General features: G+C 43.0%; 1 protein-coding gene across 3 annotated transcripts in view; it reads left to right on the plus strand.

Annotated features, from left to right (window-relative positions):
- The window catches only part of egfem1 (EGF-like and EMI domain containing 1), a 77,800-nt gene extending 63,839 nt beyond the window's left edge, over positions 1-13,961 (plus strand). For 2 of the 3 annotated variants that reach the window (XM_078167164.1, XM_033631910.2), the window contains exons 24-38: positions 418-546; positions 1,254-1,382; positions 2,879-3,007; positions 3,203-3,331; positions 3,687-3,815; positions 3,924-4,052; positions 5,349-5,480; positions 5,765-5,893; positions 6,102-6,230; positions 7,395-7,523; positions 7,922-8,050; positions 8,243-8,371; positions 9,276-9,404; positions 10,622-10,750; positions 11,176-13,961. In XM_078167164.1, the coding sequence (XP_078023290.1) occupies positions 418-546; positions 1,254-1,382; positions 2,879-3,007; positions 3,203-3,331; positions 3,687-3,815; positions 3,924-4,052; positions 5,349-5,480; positions 5,765-5,893; positions 6,102-6,230; positions 7,395-7,523; positions 7,922-8,050; positions 8,243-8,371; positions 9,276-9,404; positions 10,622-10,750; positions 11,176-11,255 (1,889 nt within the window). In that variant the 3' untranslated portion in view covers positions 11,256-13,961. The remainder of the gene's footprint in view (positions 1-417; positions 547-1,253; positions 1,383-2,878; positions 3,008-3,202; positions 3,332-3,686; positions 3,816-3,923; positions 4,053-5,348; positions 5,481-5,764; positions 5,894-6,101; positions 6,231-7,394; positions 7,524-7,921; positions 8,051-8,242; positions 8,372-9,275; positions 9,405-10,621; positions 10,751-11,175) is intronic. The other variant, XM_078167165.1, reaches the window with a different exon arrangement.
- Positions 13,962-14,328: the final 367 nt, after the last annotated feature.

Genomic DNA, 14,328 nt, shown 5'->3' on the forward strand with positions numbered 1-14,328 from the left:
GTGAGTGTTAGGAGGGCACAGTAACCTGGCTTTGTTTTGCCATGTATTGGTGGGGCCTGTTGACTCAGCAGGTGCTCTAATTACCAGCTCTCTGTGCCCCCTCTACCCCCAAAAGGGAACGGCCTCCGAGCCGCCGTCGACTTTGATGTGGCCCAGATCCACCACACATGTGGGACATGAGCTCACTTAACGAACGCAGACGCTCTGCAAATGAACAGCCGCAGCGTGGTACTGCAATTTGATATTGGTATTTTCAGTAGGTGGTAAGACAGAGAGGGAAAGTAGGAGGAGGAGAAGCGAGTGAGAGATGGGGAAGGGATGAGAAAGAACTAAAAAAGTTGGCATCTAAACCTTTTCCTCTCCTCTTTTGTGAAGCTGCCAGTTCTAACCAGTCGGATGTTTTATCTTGGCCCACAGTGTGCCCGGACGGCTTTTACGGTCTTGACTGTGGCCAGATGTGCGAGTGCAGGAACGGTGCCCGCTGCCACCACATCACAGGAGCCTGCCTATGCACCGCCGGCTGGGCAGGACCACACTGCATTCTGGGTAATGGAAGCCACATCATTAAAACGGGGTGTGAGGGAGGCCCTCACTGCAGCCCATCACGACGTCCTCTCCTTAAACACAACTATGTGTTTGTGAACAATTATCTCTATAATGAGACATTGCCAATGACTTTTTTAGAGATGGGTAAGAGAGGAGAAAGGAGGGCGGACAAGCGTGCCCTCTGGCCTACACGCTTTAATTGAGATCTATTCTGGATAAATGCACCCACGTGTTTATAGTGATCAGTGTTCGGAAAGGGAGAACATAACTCGGGAGACTCTTTAGTAGCAAACCAATCAGTGTTCTCATGCTAAAGTTTCATGCCGTTGTTTTAATGAATCCAGTGAAATGCCCACTAAAGTTCTTAGTCTGTCATTCTGCAGTCTTATTCAAGACTTTCCTCTTGCCACAGCCATTTTGTGGTCCTAACTACCACAGCCAGAGTCAGCAGAAAGCCACTAGCATGACTTAATGATGCATCTCTGTCATTAGTGCACTTTCCTCTTTCCTGGGCTCCAAATGTCATCTTGGACTTTGATCACTGAGGAAAAGTTTACAATATGTGTCCTGAAAATGTCCCAAAATGTACTCTAGTACTGTAGTCTCTACATTTGCTGCAAATACAGCTGCAGTTACTTTTTTTAAGTTAATATTGAATGTGTTTTGAGTGTGTATCATGTTATCGTGTGTGTGGTTTGTGTGCGTAGAGTGCCCAGAGGGTCATTATGGGGAGCAGTGCGGTCAGACCTGTGAGTGTCAGAACGGAGCCAGGTGTGACCACGTCAGCGGGCGATGCAGCTGTGCAGCCGGATGGACTGGAGTCAGCTGCCAACTGCGTGAGTAGCTCATCACTCAAGTAGCTAATCACTCAGCATGAAAAACCCCGTCAGAAAGTTTTGCTGCTTTTTTTCTTAAAGGGCAACACCAGTGGGTTTGCATGTTGTAGCTCATCTACTACAAATGACTTATACATTACATCACAGTTATCCATTTTAGAGAGCGTGCTGCTGTGTTTTGGAAAGTTGTCTGCTGTTATAGGCACCCAGTGGTTTTTATTCATTTTGTAGAATATGAATATAAATTAGCAGACAGGTTGCTTGACGTAATCATTACATACTTAATGTTACGGTTTACACAGCTTGAGCACATTTTAAAGAGTCTGATAGTTTGTTTTTATATTTTACATAAATTAATGCATAACAATGGCTGCCTGGAAATCTACGGTTGTATGGCCTTTATTCAGAAATGGTCAGCAAAAGCTTTACAGTAGACATTTGTAGTCAAGGAGCCGTAATCTGTAATTACACTGGTACGGTCCTTTAAAGGCGCTACTAGAGTCATCATTTTATGACTAGTAGAAAAACCCTCCTGGTTTCACACATGCACATGACTTTGAAAAAACACACACTTCAGGACAGTGACGGACAACAGCTAATGAGAAATCAACACAAAAAAAAACAACTTAGCTCATAAACAATAATAATAAATAAACAACAAAAGAATCGGTACATGCTAATTTGATCATTTATCCAGAAAATATAGATGTGAATGTGTGTGTGGTCTTCAGAAGGATGTGATGAGCTTATGCAAGTGTGTGTTGGTGAATGTGTTCACATTTAGATTCCACTAATCAACCTATCTATCTGTCTATCTATCTATCTACTCTTACTCGAATGCTCTTCACACCACCATTTTTTTATTCTTATTTTACCGTCCCGGGTGGCACCTTTGTTGCATATAGGAAGGTCCGCCACTGCCTCAGGAGTCAAAGTCTTCATGTCGATTGCAGATTTCATTGCCTGTCTCTTAATGAAATGCTAAAATGTGAAACCTGTGTGAAGTGGACTGTGTGTAGTAAATGAACTGCACTTAGTGCTTTTCACTCAAGTCATATTCACCCATTCACACACAATCACACACTGGTAGCTGAGGCTACCACTGGTGCCACCTGCTATTCGGTAACCATTCACACACACTCACACACCGCTGTAACAGCCATCGGGAGCAATTTTAGGGTTCAGTATCTTGCTTCAACGTGCGGACTTGAGGAGCCGGGGATCGAACCACTGATCTTCCAATTAGTGGACGAACCGCTCTACATCAGAGCCACAGTCGCCTCAAAGTTGTCATACACACCTTTTTTTTTTTAGAGTATTCGGTTGAGCAATCCCAAACCATAACACGTAATGATAATAAGTAATTAATAGATAAAACTTTTGGGTACTGAGACAGAAGGATGCGCACTGTTGGATGGATTCTTATAACCTATATAAATAATCCAAATCATGGCTGCTAACCTTTGGTATAATTGGCCACATTATTATGATTTCAGCCTGTCCTGCAGGACAGTATGGGGAACACTGCTCTGGCCAATGTCTGTGTCAAAACGGAGGCTCTTGTGATAGCGTAAGCGGCCAGTGCTCCTGCCCGCCTGGCTGGACTGGAGCCGCCTGTGAGTTAGGTGAGTCCTAAACATTACATCATAAAGAAGCTAAGGGAAACACATGTGAGACTCTTAAAATTCTTTGTCTTGATTTAACATTTTGTCCACCTGTCTTCACAACTTAATATGTAGGTAAAATCTATTTTGTATTCATGTAATAAACAGTGTCTTGAATTCAACTTCCATCTGAGGTTTGGTCTCACTCTCTCCTAGAGTGTGAGGAAGGGCGTTATGGAGAGAACTGCACTCAGACCTGCAGCTGTGCGAACGGAGCAAGATGCGACAGAGTGATAGGAAGATGTGTGTGTCGGCCTGGTTGGATGGGAGAGCTATGTCAGAAAGGTGACTCCCTAAACTTCACGTCAGCACTGTGACATTACAGTATATTGGTTCTTATTCAGCATTTTAATTTTTGATTGTACAGAGATTATCAGTGATCTCTTTTTCATCTATCCCATTGAGATATATAGCCAACCTACCATCCAGCAAGTTCCCTCTATGCCTGCTGATGCATCTTAGAAAAAAAGTAGAGAAGTAGCAGCAGCAAAACTAAAGTTAAGCTTTACTCCAGGAATCCTAAAACTTGCCGCATCAAAGCTTATCATGCAATTGGCCTTGGATAGATAATCATAAAAGTGAACGTTTCAGTGATCTGATATCGTATGCTGAACATGAATACTTAGGTGTTTGTTTGAAGCTTGTTCTAAGGGATTCTTTGGAGAGGTCTGCGAGCAGAGGTGTGACTGTGTCCACAGTTCGAGTTGCCACCACGTGACGGGCCACTGTGAGTGTGAGCCAGGCTGGAGGGGAGCCAGGTGTGACAAACGTGAGTGTGTATAGGACAGAGGAAATACTATTAGAGTAGCAATAGAGGAGCTTTGAACATGGGAGTAAATTGAGTGACGTGTGCCCGCATGTGTATGTCAACTCCCAGCATGCCTTCCGGGGTCCTTCGGTGCTTCCTGTGCCCAAAGGTGTTACTGCCAGGCTGGAGTGTCCTGTCACCATGAGACAGGGAGCTGTGGGTGCCCGGCTGGACTCACGGGGCCTGGCTGCGAGAAACGTAAGAATGAAAATAAGTCTTTACTGCACAAATATACAGATTTGTAGCTTTATAATTTGCTCACTTGTAAAAGGCGAATTCTTGACAACATCTTTGGACGTGTAAAATCTCACGAAATACCCCTGATGTTTAACTGGTTATTAGGAAAGCCTTGGCACATGGCTAATATCACTGTCATGCATTCAAACCATTTGGCTGACATATGTGCCTTGTTGACAGAAACGCTGTCACCCCAAAACACACCACTCCCATCAGGAAGGAAAGGCATCATGGGACTGAAGTGATCACCAAGAATTATTTTGTTAATACTGATTAAAAATTTCTTTTTTCCCCCGGCCCTCCTGGGAAAGATTACCATTTATCCCCTTCCAGGAAATGCACTCTACATGGGTTTCATTATTTAGACCATACCCTTTAGGACCGTATACGAGCAGCTTCACTACTCAACACTCTGTCTACCCCCCCCGCCCGCCACCACCTCAGCTCCCTTCCTCTCCTCACACACTCTCCAGACATCTGATAAATGTTACACACCAGTTGCCAAGTAAAACAGAAGGCATTGTTTTTGTCTCCTCAGCGGCGGATAAGGGCCTTTGGAAGGCAGACATGCATAATGACAGCGCCGTAATTGCCTCTTTAGTCTGGAGTCCTTTCTTATCTGTCCCCTGCGCTGCCTGCTGCTGCCTGACTGAGTAGCCGAGTGCTGCGGTTTCACCCGAAAACATGCTCGGTTCACAGATTCATCTTGTTGGCTATGACTGATTGTCTGTGGACTCCATTCATTATTGTGATGAGCGTATACGTATGTGTCCAGAAAGGCTGTGTGAAAGAATGTCGCTCTGCGTCCGTTGGGGTTTGAACACCAGGGAAAGTTGTTGCTGGGAGTTTTGGTTTTGTTGCCAGTCAATACTGAATGTCGCAGTGTGTTGACGAAGCAATCTGAGCACAGAAGGAGAAATGGCATTCGTCTTCCTACAAACTACTGAACGTGGTTTATGTTTTGTTATGTCAAAACCATTCATAACCATACGATGTGATGGTTTAACATCATGTTGGGAGTTTTTTGAGTATTCGTTGCTGTTCGGTGTGCAAGACAGTATTTAGATATAGGCAACATTCACGTTCTAAACTCTGATAACTAGCATGGGTTATTTTCTTTTACGAATTCTCTTAAAGAAGCCGTAATTGGAGGACTTTTGCTTTTTTTATTCACTTTTTTTACTAGAGCTTTCACAGAATTTGTACAAATACACCCACTGCTGTGTATATGATGTTTTTCTGGATGTGTCTTTTCAGCCTGTCCTGCTGGCATGTTCGGGCAAAACTGCAGCCAGCTGTGCCAATGTTCAGGAGAACAAGAGCAGTGCCATCCTGTGACGGGGAAATGTAGCTGCTTACCTGGTTACTACGGGGCACGCTGTGAGCTACGTGAGTGTACTGTTTATTTTAGATTGTCAGTGTGACCTAACAAGAGCAATGCTTTTAGTTGAACAGGGAGCTGGGTGGGAGAGACCTGTCAAAGGTCAAAGGTTATTTATGATTGACTGTAAATGCTCATATTTTTACTTAATTTCCCTCTAACCTCTCTGATCTATTCTGCAAGTAAAATAACCTTAAAATCTTAATAATCTAAATGAAAAACCATGACATCAACTACCTTTCCACCCCCTTTTTTCCTTTCTCTCCGTGTCATTGCTATGGTTTATCTCCAGGATGTCGAGCAGGAACTTTTGGGCCAAACTGCAAGTCCAGATGCAGCTGCTTCAATGGTGGTCGCTGTGACTTCAGGACTGGGACTTGCTACTGTCCTCCTGGCTTCATTGGAGTCGACTGCAACTCAAGTGAGTCAAGAAACCTTGCACCTGTTTGTCCTGGAGAACCACTGCGGAGCCCCCCTGCACACCTTTATTGCCATTACTCAGAGTCAGTGTTGTACTGGGAAATTCTGGTCAGCCACAACTGAGGCAACCAGCAAAGCCTATTAAATGAAGATATTTCTCCTCTTTTTGATTTGTACTTTCATGTGAATGAAGATGTTTATTTCCACAGGCTGTCCAAGTGGGTACTATGGGAAGGACTGTGCTAAGCTGTGCTCCTGTGGGGAAGGAGGACAGTGTCACCCAGTGACTGGGAGGTGTATCTGTGCCCCTGGTAGGATGGGACAGTCCTGCCAACAAGGTAAAGCTAAACTAACGTCTTTGTCTGTTTGTTGTAATAAATTAGATACGACACACCAGTCCTTGTCGTTTATGATAGCTTCAGGATTTGAGTTTACTTGGTGCATGTCATGCCAGTGTAAATCATTTTATTACAATGACTGTTATCACAGTCTAATATATAATAAATATATATGCAGTAGAAGACAGACATTAGCAAATGCATTGAAAAACTAAAAAAAAATCCATTACTAATGAATGCATTTTGATTTAATGTATTCACCCTGGTATTACGGAGTTTAAGCAGACAAGAAGAAATCTTAATATCTGTCTACTAATCTACAAGTTTACAAGTTCAGCTTTGACTTAAATGGTATCAAACGTGGTTTTTATCGAGCCCTTTATCTCTTACCCTTCCCTTCAGTACACAAAGAGTCAGCACTGAGGCTGACACGCATCAGTGGAAACCACTGGCCCTAATGAGTTCCTCAGAAATACGAGGCCTAGCAAGAAAGTGAGAAACAACCACTAAATTGAGGGAGCATTTTTTAGACATTTTTCACTGTATATTTAAGTAACAAATTCTCCATTTCCTCTGTGTGAGGCCTCTGATGATCACAGGGCAGTTTTCCCGGGGAACAGAGGCAGAGTTTGGCTTTCTTAATCTCTCCCTTTATCAGCAATTCAGCTGGATTGCGAGCGGGGATTTCCATCACCGCTTGCTCTTAATGTTCTCTTCTTTGGCCTCCTGCATGTACTGGGACATACCACCTCTTAAGTTCCTCTTGTTGAATGTTTACAGAAACCTATAAGTAGCTCGTTCTCTGTGTTCCGTGTCGCTGGATCTGGCAAGGAAGCAAATAAATAAACAGGAAAATCAAAGAGTCCTTGCTTATTGTTTTCCCAATCTAAATTACCCAGAGAAACATGATTATTCTTTTATATCAGTGCCAAATTAGACTACTTTGCCATCTCTTTAATGAACTGTTGCTTAAATAAACATGAATGTGGTTAGTGCAATCTTGTGTGTGTGTGTGTGTGTGCGTGTGTGTGTGAAAGAGACAGATAGTCAGAGCACACACTGTTCACTGTGCACTGTCTGCATGTTACACCCATTGGTGTGATTGCTGAATAACACAAAGGGACCTGCAGTTCTTGTCCTGATATTTCCTGTATGTTTCCCCAGCATGTCCTCGGGGGCACTACGGCCTGCAGTGCAGACACACGTGCGGCTGTCAGAATGGGGCTCTGTGTGAACCAGTCGACGGGGCTTGCAAATGTGGACTGGGCTGGACCGGACCCCGCTGTAACGCTGGTACGACTTCACAGGCAGTAGACACAACAGAAAATAATCAGAACTAAAGAGAACAGTTTTCTGTTCATGGCCATGGGAGATCGAAAGCTTAAGAAACAACAAACAACTAAACTGGCGGAGAAAGCTCACTTAAATTATGTCTGTTTTTCCATAGCTAACAAATGGTAATAAAAGGCAATCAGTCATTTTGACCTTCCATTATAGTAGAGTTTGTGTTATCGATCATACGTCAGGTTCATCAAAAGTTGCCATTTATGGACTATATTTGTAATATATTCTCATACAAAGATTTCTGCTGAGTCATGTTGCCTGTAATCACAGCTTCTTTATAAATACAGCTATTTTTTAATTGAAAATGTTCATAGTTTCTGTGTGTGTGTGTGTGTGTGTGTGTGCAGTCTGTTCACTGGGGAAATATGGGCCTGATTGTGCACAAGACTGTCCATGCCTCAACAATGGGACCTGCGATCGTTTCACTGGCACCTGCAGCTGTACTGCTGGATACTATGGCCACTCCTGTCAACACAGTATGCAAACACTCACTTGTAATACAAAAGGAAACTTGGTGATAGGGTTACCAGCGGCCTCACTCACACCTCTGTGAAAGTTCTTCTCGTAAAAGATGTGTCTGGACACAACATGATGACAAGACCATTTTAATAACCATACGCAGGAACACGTAACCTTAAGCTAATTTCGGTGTCTCGTGTCTGTCTTAGAATGCCCATCTGGGTTTTTTGGAGTGAACTGTGCCCATTCGTGTGACTGCAAAGTGGGGCAGACATGTGACCATGTGACAGGCCGATGTGTGTGTCCACCAGGCTACTATGGCTCACAATGCCAAAGAGGTGAGTTTATACACTTTGCAGTATTTTATAAGCTTTTGAGATGCTAAGCAGTACGATCAAGACAGACACACTGTTAAGCACATATCCTCAAACAGCCACCTGGATGCCCAGCTGCAAGGGGACATGGGCAGATGAGCATGCATGAATAAGAGATTTTTTTCCAAAAAAAGAACTGAGTTGATGTGAGTGTGCTCTGGCAGGCAGACAGACAGGCTAGTAGGTAGGTGGGCAGGCAAGCAGCTTGGTTATTTGATGAAAGACAGGTGTTTCCTGACTGCTTAATGCGTTCCTGTTACATCCTTGTGCCCTCCTGCCTGCTCGCGGGGCTTTCAGCCGCAGTGTGAGCGCCTAAATGGCCACTTCAGTCCCAGCAGGAGATATGACTGAGCATTGCAGAGCAGCTGTAAGGCAGCCACAGGCTCCAGAGACAGACCTGGCTCTTATCTGTCTGTGTTTGTCTGTGTTCACCACATGCACTTGTGCATTTCTAAACTACATGCACTTGCACTTGTGTCTGTTTGTGCTTTAATTACGTGATGGTGCACAGTCACTTGCCTGTGGTCTTGCATTTTGGTGTATAGGAGAACTCAGTGTCTATAAGAAGTGAGTGTTTTTTTACTGGGCCATGGTTTGGTTTGTTAACTCATCCTTTATGTGGCTAAATTATAAACAGAATGCCACTTGCCTGTGTGCACTTAACATATTAAAGTCTTATATTTTTAAGTGCACAGGAGTTAGGATTAAATATCAAAAACACAAAAAGTAAATTTTGATGCCGGGGCGACCTTTTCCCTAACTAAAAACTAAGTTCACCAGTGAGCCAGTTAATAAGCCCTTAATATAATTAATGAAGACAATGAAAGTGTTAATAACTACAGTAATACAACTATACATTTGTTTGCAGGGTGTGAATCTGGCAAGTTTGGACTGAACTGTGGACAGTCATGTGACTGTGCCGGCGAGGCCCCATGTGACGCATCGACTGGACGCTGCCTCTGTCCCCCAGGAAGGACAGGACAGAGATGTGAAAGAGGTAGATATTGCCTTAAAGGAGCCACACTTTTATTAAAGGAATAGTTTACCCACCCAAAAAAATCATAGTTCTCTTTCATAATATTCGTTTTGATGTCTCAATATGGGATGCACGCCTCGCTGCAGACCTCAGAGGCATTAATCTCATTACGCCAATCCTGATTGGCTGGTGAACATGTTCGTCCGCACCAGGTAGTGCCACCTGCCTTAAATAGCTGCTGCGGACGACACAGTCTCTTTCAAACACCTCTTCTCACTCGGAGCATATCTCGCGTCAGGAGCTAGCTAGCTTAACCGTCCACAGACGGATCTTATTTAGCTTCCGTCGCTGGGCACTAGCTAGCTTTGGGTTTGCTTCTTTTTCCGATCACACCAGATTGGATTTGGTGTTTTCCTAAAAATCATAGATATATTAACTACTCACCCCATGTTACGTTTAACTTGTTTGTCTTACATACATCCATGGTAAACGAGGAATCCAAAAACTAATTCTTGATGAAGTGGCGTAAAAGGGGGCTGTGTTAAGCAACAGAAAAACTATATTAAAATATCAGTTTTCAAACTCTCACACAACTCCTGTAGCTTAATCCAAGTGACATTTTTCCAGTCGTATGCTCAGAACTCCCCAAACATGCATTTTCGATAAAACCTTATCATTTGAAACACTTGCGCATAAACAGTCTCACACATGGACAAATAGTGCACCTGGGAAAGGGCATGTGTCTCCTTAATGGGACAAGCAGAGTTTAAACGCACACACTTTCCTTGACGAGCTATTTATCTGTGCATGAAACCATTTGTCCGAAAGTGTTTTTAATAGTGAGGTTTTAGCTAAATGCGTGTTTGGGAAGTAACGAGCATAGGCCTGGATAACTGAGACTTCAGTTTAGCTGCACACATTGTGTGAGAGTTTGTAAATAGATGTTTTGATTTGATTTTTGCTGTTGATAAATCCTTTTAGCAGCAATTCATCAAAAAAAATCTTTGTTTTTGGATTCTTCGTTCACAGAAGAGGCTTGCGAGAAAACAAAGTTTTCTTCACAAATTCAGTGCAGAATGCGGTTGGTAATTGATATACAAATATTAATTTTGTGGGTGAAGCATTCCTTTAATTCACCTAACATAGATGTTAAAATTGAATAAGCAGAAGTCCAGATATCTCCCTCTTCTTCCCTGTTTTAAATGTCTCCCTCCCTCACTCTGTCTCTTCTGCCTCAGACTGTGGTGGAGACCGTTTTGGCCCTGACTGCTCCCTGCTGTGCCAGTGTTCCCACAGGGCCCGCTGTAATGGGCAAAGTGGGCGATGCATGTGCCCACTCACCTGGCTGGGGCCCACCTGTAGTGAAGGTAAACCTAAGCTCCCTTTACCACACACTCACACACACACACACACACACACACACATATGGCTTGTCAAGCTAAAGCAAAACGGACACACACGTACACAGAGACGCACACACACACACACACAAGGTCACGGGCTGTAAAGCTGAACCAGCTTTAGTGAAATACTGTGTCATGAAGTGTGAGAGGCTGAGCCCCATCACTCTGTGTGTCACCCTGTCTCCCTCAATAGCTGCTCCTGTCTCCTGACAGTTATTTTAATCTGCACCCAGCATGGAGCCAGGCTCGAGGCTGTCTTCGTTTTACCTCCTCAAAGCCAAGCACACGGGAGACTACGTACCAGTTACTTCTCCTCCAAAAACCCCAGAACATTTGCTTTTAATTTTCAAATAGTGCTGATGTCTCCTTGCTTTCTTTTCCCTTTTCAGCGCTGCTACACCAAACCCCAGGACTGCTGAACTTTTCTGTGTCCCAAAGAAAGAGAAGAGCAGGCAGCAAAACCACATAACCCAAGCAAACTCCTGACTGGACGTTCAAATGCGGGGCTTGGCTCTGTGGAGCATTACTCAGATCATCTTGGTAAAGGTGATGTTAGTAATATTATGTTTTTGTGAAACAGGTACTCAGCTGTCAGAAAGTGGCACTCCATCACTGAGCCTGGAGCTCGAGGTAATCTCCCAGTGGACCTGGCATGTGAGGGGCCCTCAAAGGACCATAAACTCTAAACTTACCCCAGATTGTCTGAGATTTAAAGTCCAGGGTTACAGACTCCTCAGCAATACACAAATACCTGCATCACATTTGCCACTATTGCTGATGGAAAGTGGTTAATATGATTTCCAGTTGTACTTAATGAGCTGTTAAGGTTTCTTTCTTAAGGGCATTTGGACAAGATGTGACTGAATCCGAGACCTTTTTGTCACTGGAGAGCCTTTACAGCCAACATGTAGTTTTTTCAATGTCTGTCCACACAAGTCTTGATGGTTAGCGTTACAGAATGTCAAGCATATTTCTGGTGAAAATTAAATGCCTCTAAAACAGACTCAGAAAAATATGGGTGACTTATTCACTGAACCCCAAGATGCAGACATCAGCCATTTTATATGAACCCCAGACAATCAGTCAGGAGTTTCCCTTTCACGCATGTACCACACAACAGGAGATTCTCCATGTCAGATGCATTCTCACTTACTGGAAATACTCTATTTGGTTTGGGCAAGTGGTGGCGTCTGGGTAGAGTGTGCAGGAGGTACGACATGATGCGGATTACACCACAGAAAAGTAACCACTATGTAATTTGGTCACAAACAACAGGGTCTCATGCTGTTCCTTGGATTTGTCTAACAACTTTGGCTTCAGCCCTTAACAATAGAAGCTCCTGAATCTCATCATCTCTCCAGTTAGATATTTTTATTGTCGTCTTGGTGTATGGACCCTTCCTTTGCACTCTCGGGTGTTTGTTTTCTTTCGGTTTTACGCAAGTCACATGATAGAAACGTCATCAACACTCCCGAATTTTCCTAGACAGTTACCTGCTCTATTCTCACGTTGGCTCAATCGAATATTACACAGACCTTGCACTAGAAAGCTGTCAGGATTATGTCCGTTTAATGTCTGATCCAACTAATTTGGATGCTTGCATTCTCACATACAGCTCCTCCACGTAATATCTAGATAATTTCAAGTTTGCAGTGCATGTGTGAAAGGGGCTATACAAAACTATGGTCCAAAAGAAGCAGGGGATGTTTCATAATGAAAATCACCTCTAGACATGTTTTAAGACAGGGGTTCCCAACTGGTGGGTTGCGGTCCAAAAGTGGGTCTCGGGTCTATTCTGAATGAACCGCAAGTGATTCGCAAACATGTCAAGTTTGTAAAAAACACACTTTATTTTTAAGCACAGTAAATTTCCAGCACAGAGCTTTTATTTTGAAGTGTCGTGTCCTGCTGTAGAGTGAGTGACTAACAGACAGCTACTTGACAGAGACAGCAAACTAGCTCAACAACAAGTATGACGCTGACCTTGAACTAATGACTAAGGAGACATCTGGACCCTGTGGCTGGACCAGTTGGGAACCACTGTTTTTAAGATATGAAAAAAACCTCGGCTTTAATTCATAATTTATATCTTGTGTGTTTTCCCACAAAAAGTTGAATTGCTTTGTCAAAAAACTTAAAATTACATCCTACTCATTCTCCAGAAATCCAGAATCTATCAATGTGCAAAGATCCCAAAGATAGCGTTTGCATCACTATCAGCCCGTTACAGTGGTTCACCTCCACCATAGCGAACCACATAACACTGAAATGGCTCTATGTCATATACAGAGGAATTTTATATTTCTTATGTGTGTGTTTATTCCCTTGTTTATAATTTGTTGATACAAGTTTATATTTTGATTTAGACATTTGCCTTGTGTTCTTTGTGAAACTACATCATTATTCCAAAGAAAGTAACCCAGCTTGTTGGTTCATTACAAATTATTCTGAACAAATATTCTTCCAGTTATGGGACTGTTTCACAAGAATAGACTCCCTAACTTATTTTATTTCTCATACATGTCTGTAAAAATATTGTTTGTCCATAAGTTATTTCATCGTGGCTCATAGAATCTGAATATGACATGAACAGGCTTTATTTACCAGCAACACTCTCCATTTACCAGCATTGATCACGTTTTTTATTTTACTTTTTATTTTTTATTGCAGTGCTGGTCGCGAAATACTGCACACAAAACTTGCATGCATTGCACTTTTTTCACATTTGTGTTTATTGAGTCAGCAGCTGATACAGAGTTTGGGAGTCTTATAGAAAATGATCAAGTTGATGTTAATACTTTTTCTGCCATACCTGTACACTTGTCTATGGTTGCACAATATTGGAAGCCTTATTTTACAACAAGATAAAAGCCATATCACTACTGCTATCATTTACCATACATGTGCATTTGATTTAAAGGGGATGCGACTGTATTTGTATATCTCAGGTCAGTGCCAGTTATATCAGTCATAACCTACTGTGTTGTTTTTCCTGGCGTACCTTTGTCAGTGGTGCTATTTGATACATTTTGTTTGTATAAAGTTGATGAATTCACTCTTACTGTTATCTTCTTCTTTGTATTTCATGTATTTGTGTCGTTGTATCATCTGTGGTTGTGTTTTGACAAAATGAAAAAGAGCCATGAACCAAATAAATACCAGAAACATCCATGGACACCTGCTTTTAACCATTTATTTTTGAATTGTGTGCTTTGAATGCAGCGTTGCATGGTATTGATTTCTGTGACCCCTGAGTGGGGTGGGAGGGTGCAGTAAGGTCTGGGAGAAGAAAAAAGGATGAGAGAGGTTCCAGCTGTCATAGAGACCTATTGGATCCTGTGTGTGTGGATACGTCAGTGTGCGTTTTTGTGTGAGGCCACTACCAGGCATCTCTCATCAGCCAGAGAAGGGTCAAGCATTAAAGCCATGCCTGCCTCCCTGACAGTAGTGTAAAGTGGGTGGGGGTGTGAGAGGCACCTGAGCAGGCTACACTGGCGCTGTAAGGTGTGTGTATGTGCCTGCCCTTCTGTGTGTTCGGGGGG

Source organism: Epinephelus lanceolatus, chromosome 4 (genome assembly GCF_041903045.1).
Source record: "Epinephelus lanceolatus isolate andai-2023 chromosome 4, ASM4190304v1, whole genome shotgun sequence".
Lineage (NCBI taxonomy): Eukaryota > Metazoa > Chordata > Actinopteri > Perciformes > Serranidae > Epinephelus > Epinephelus lanceolatus.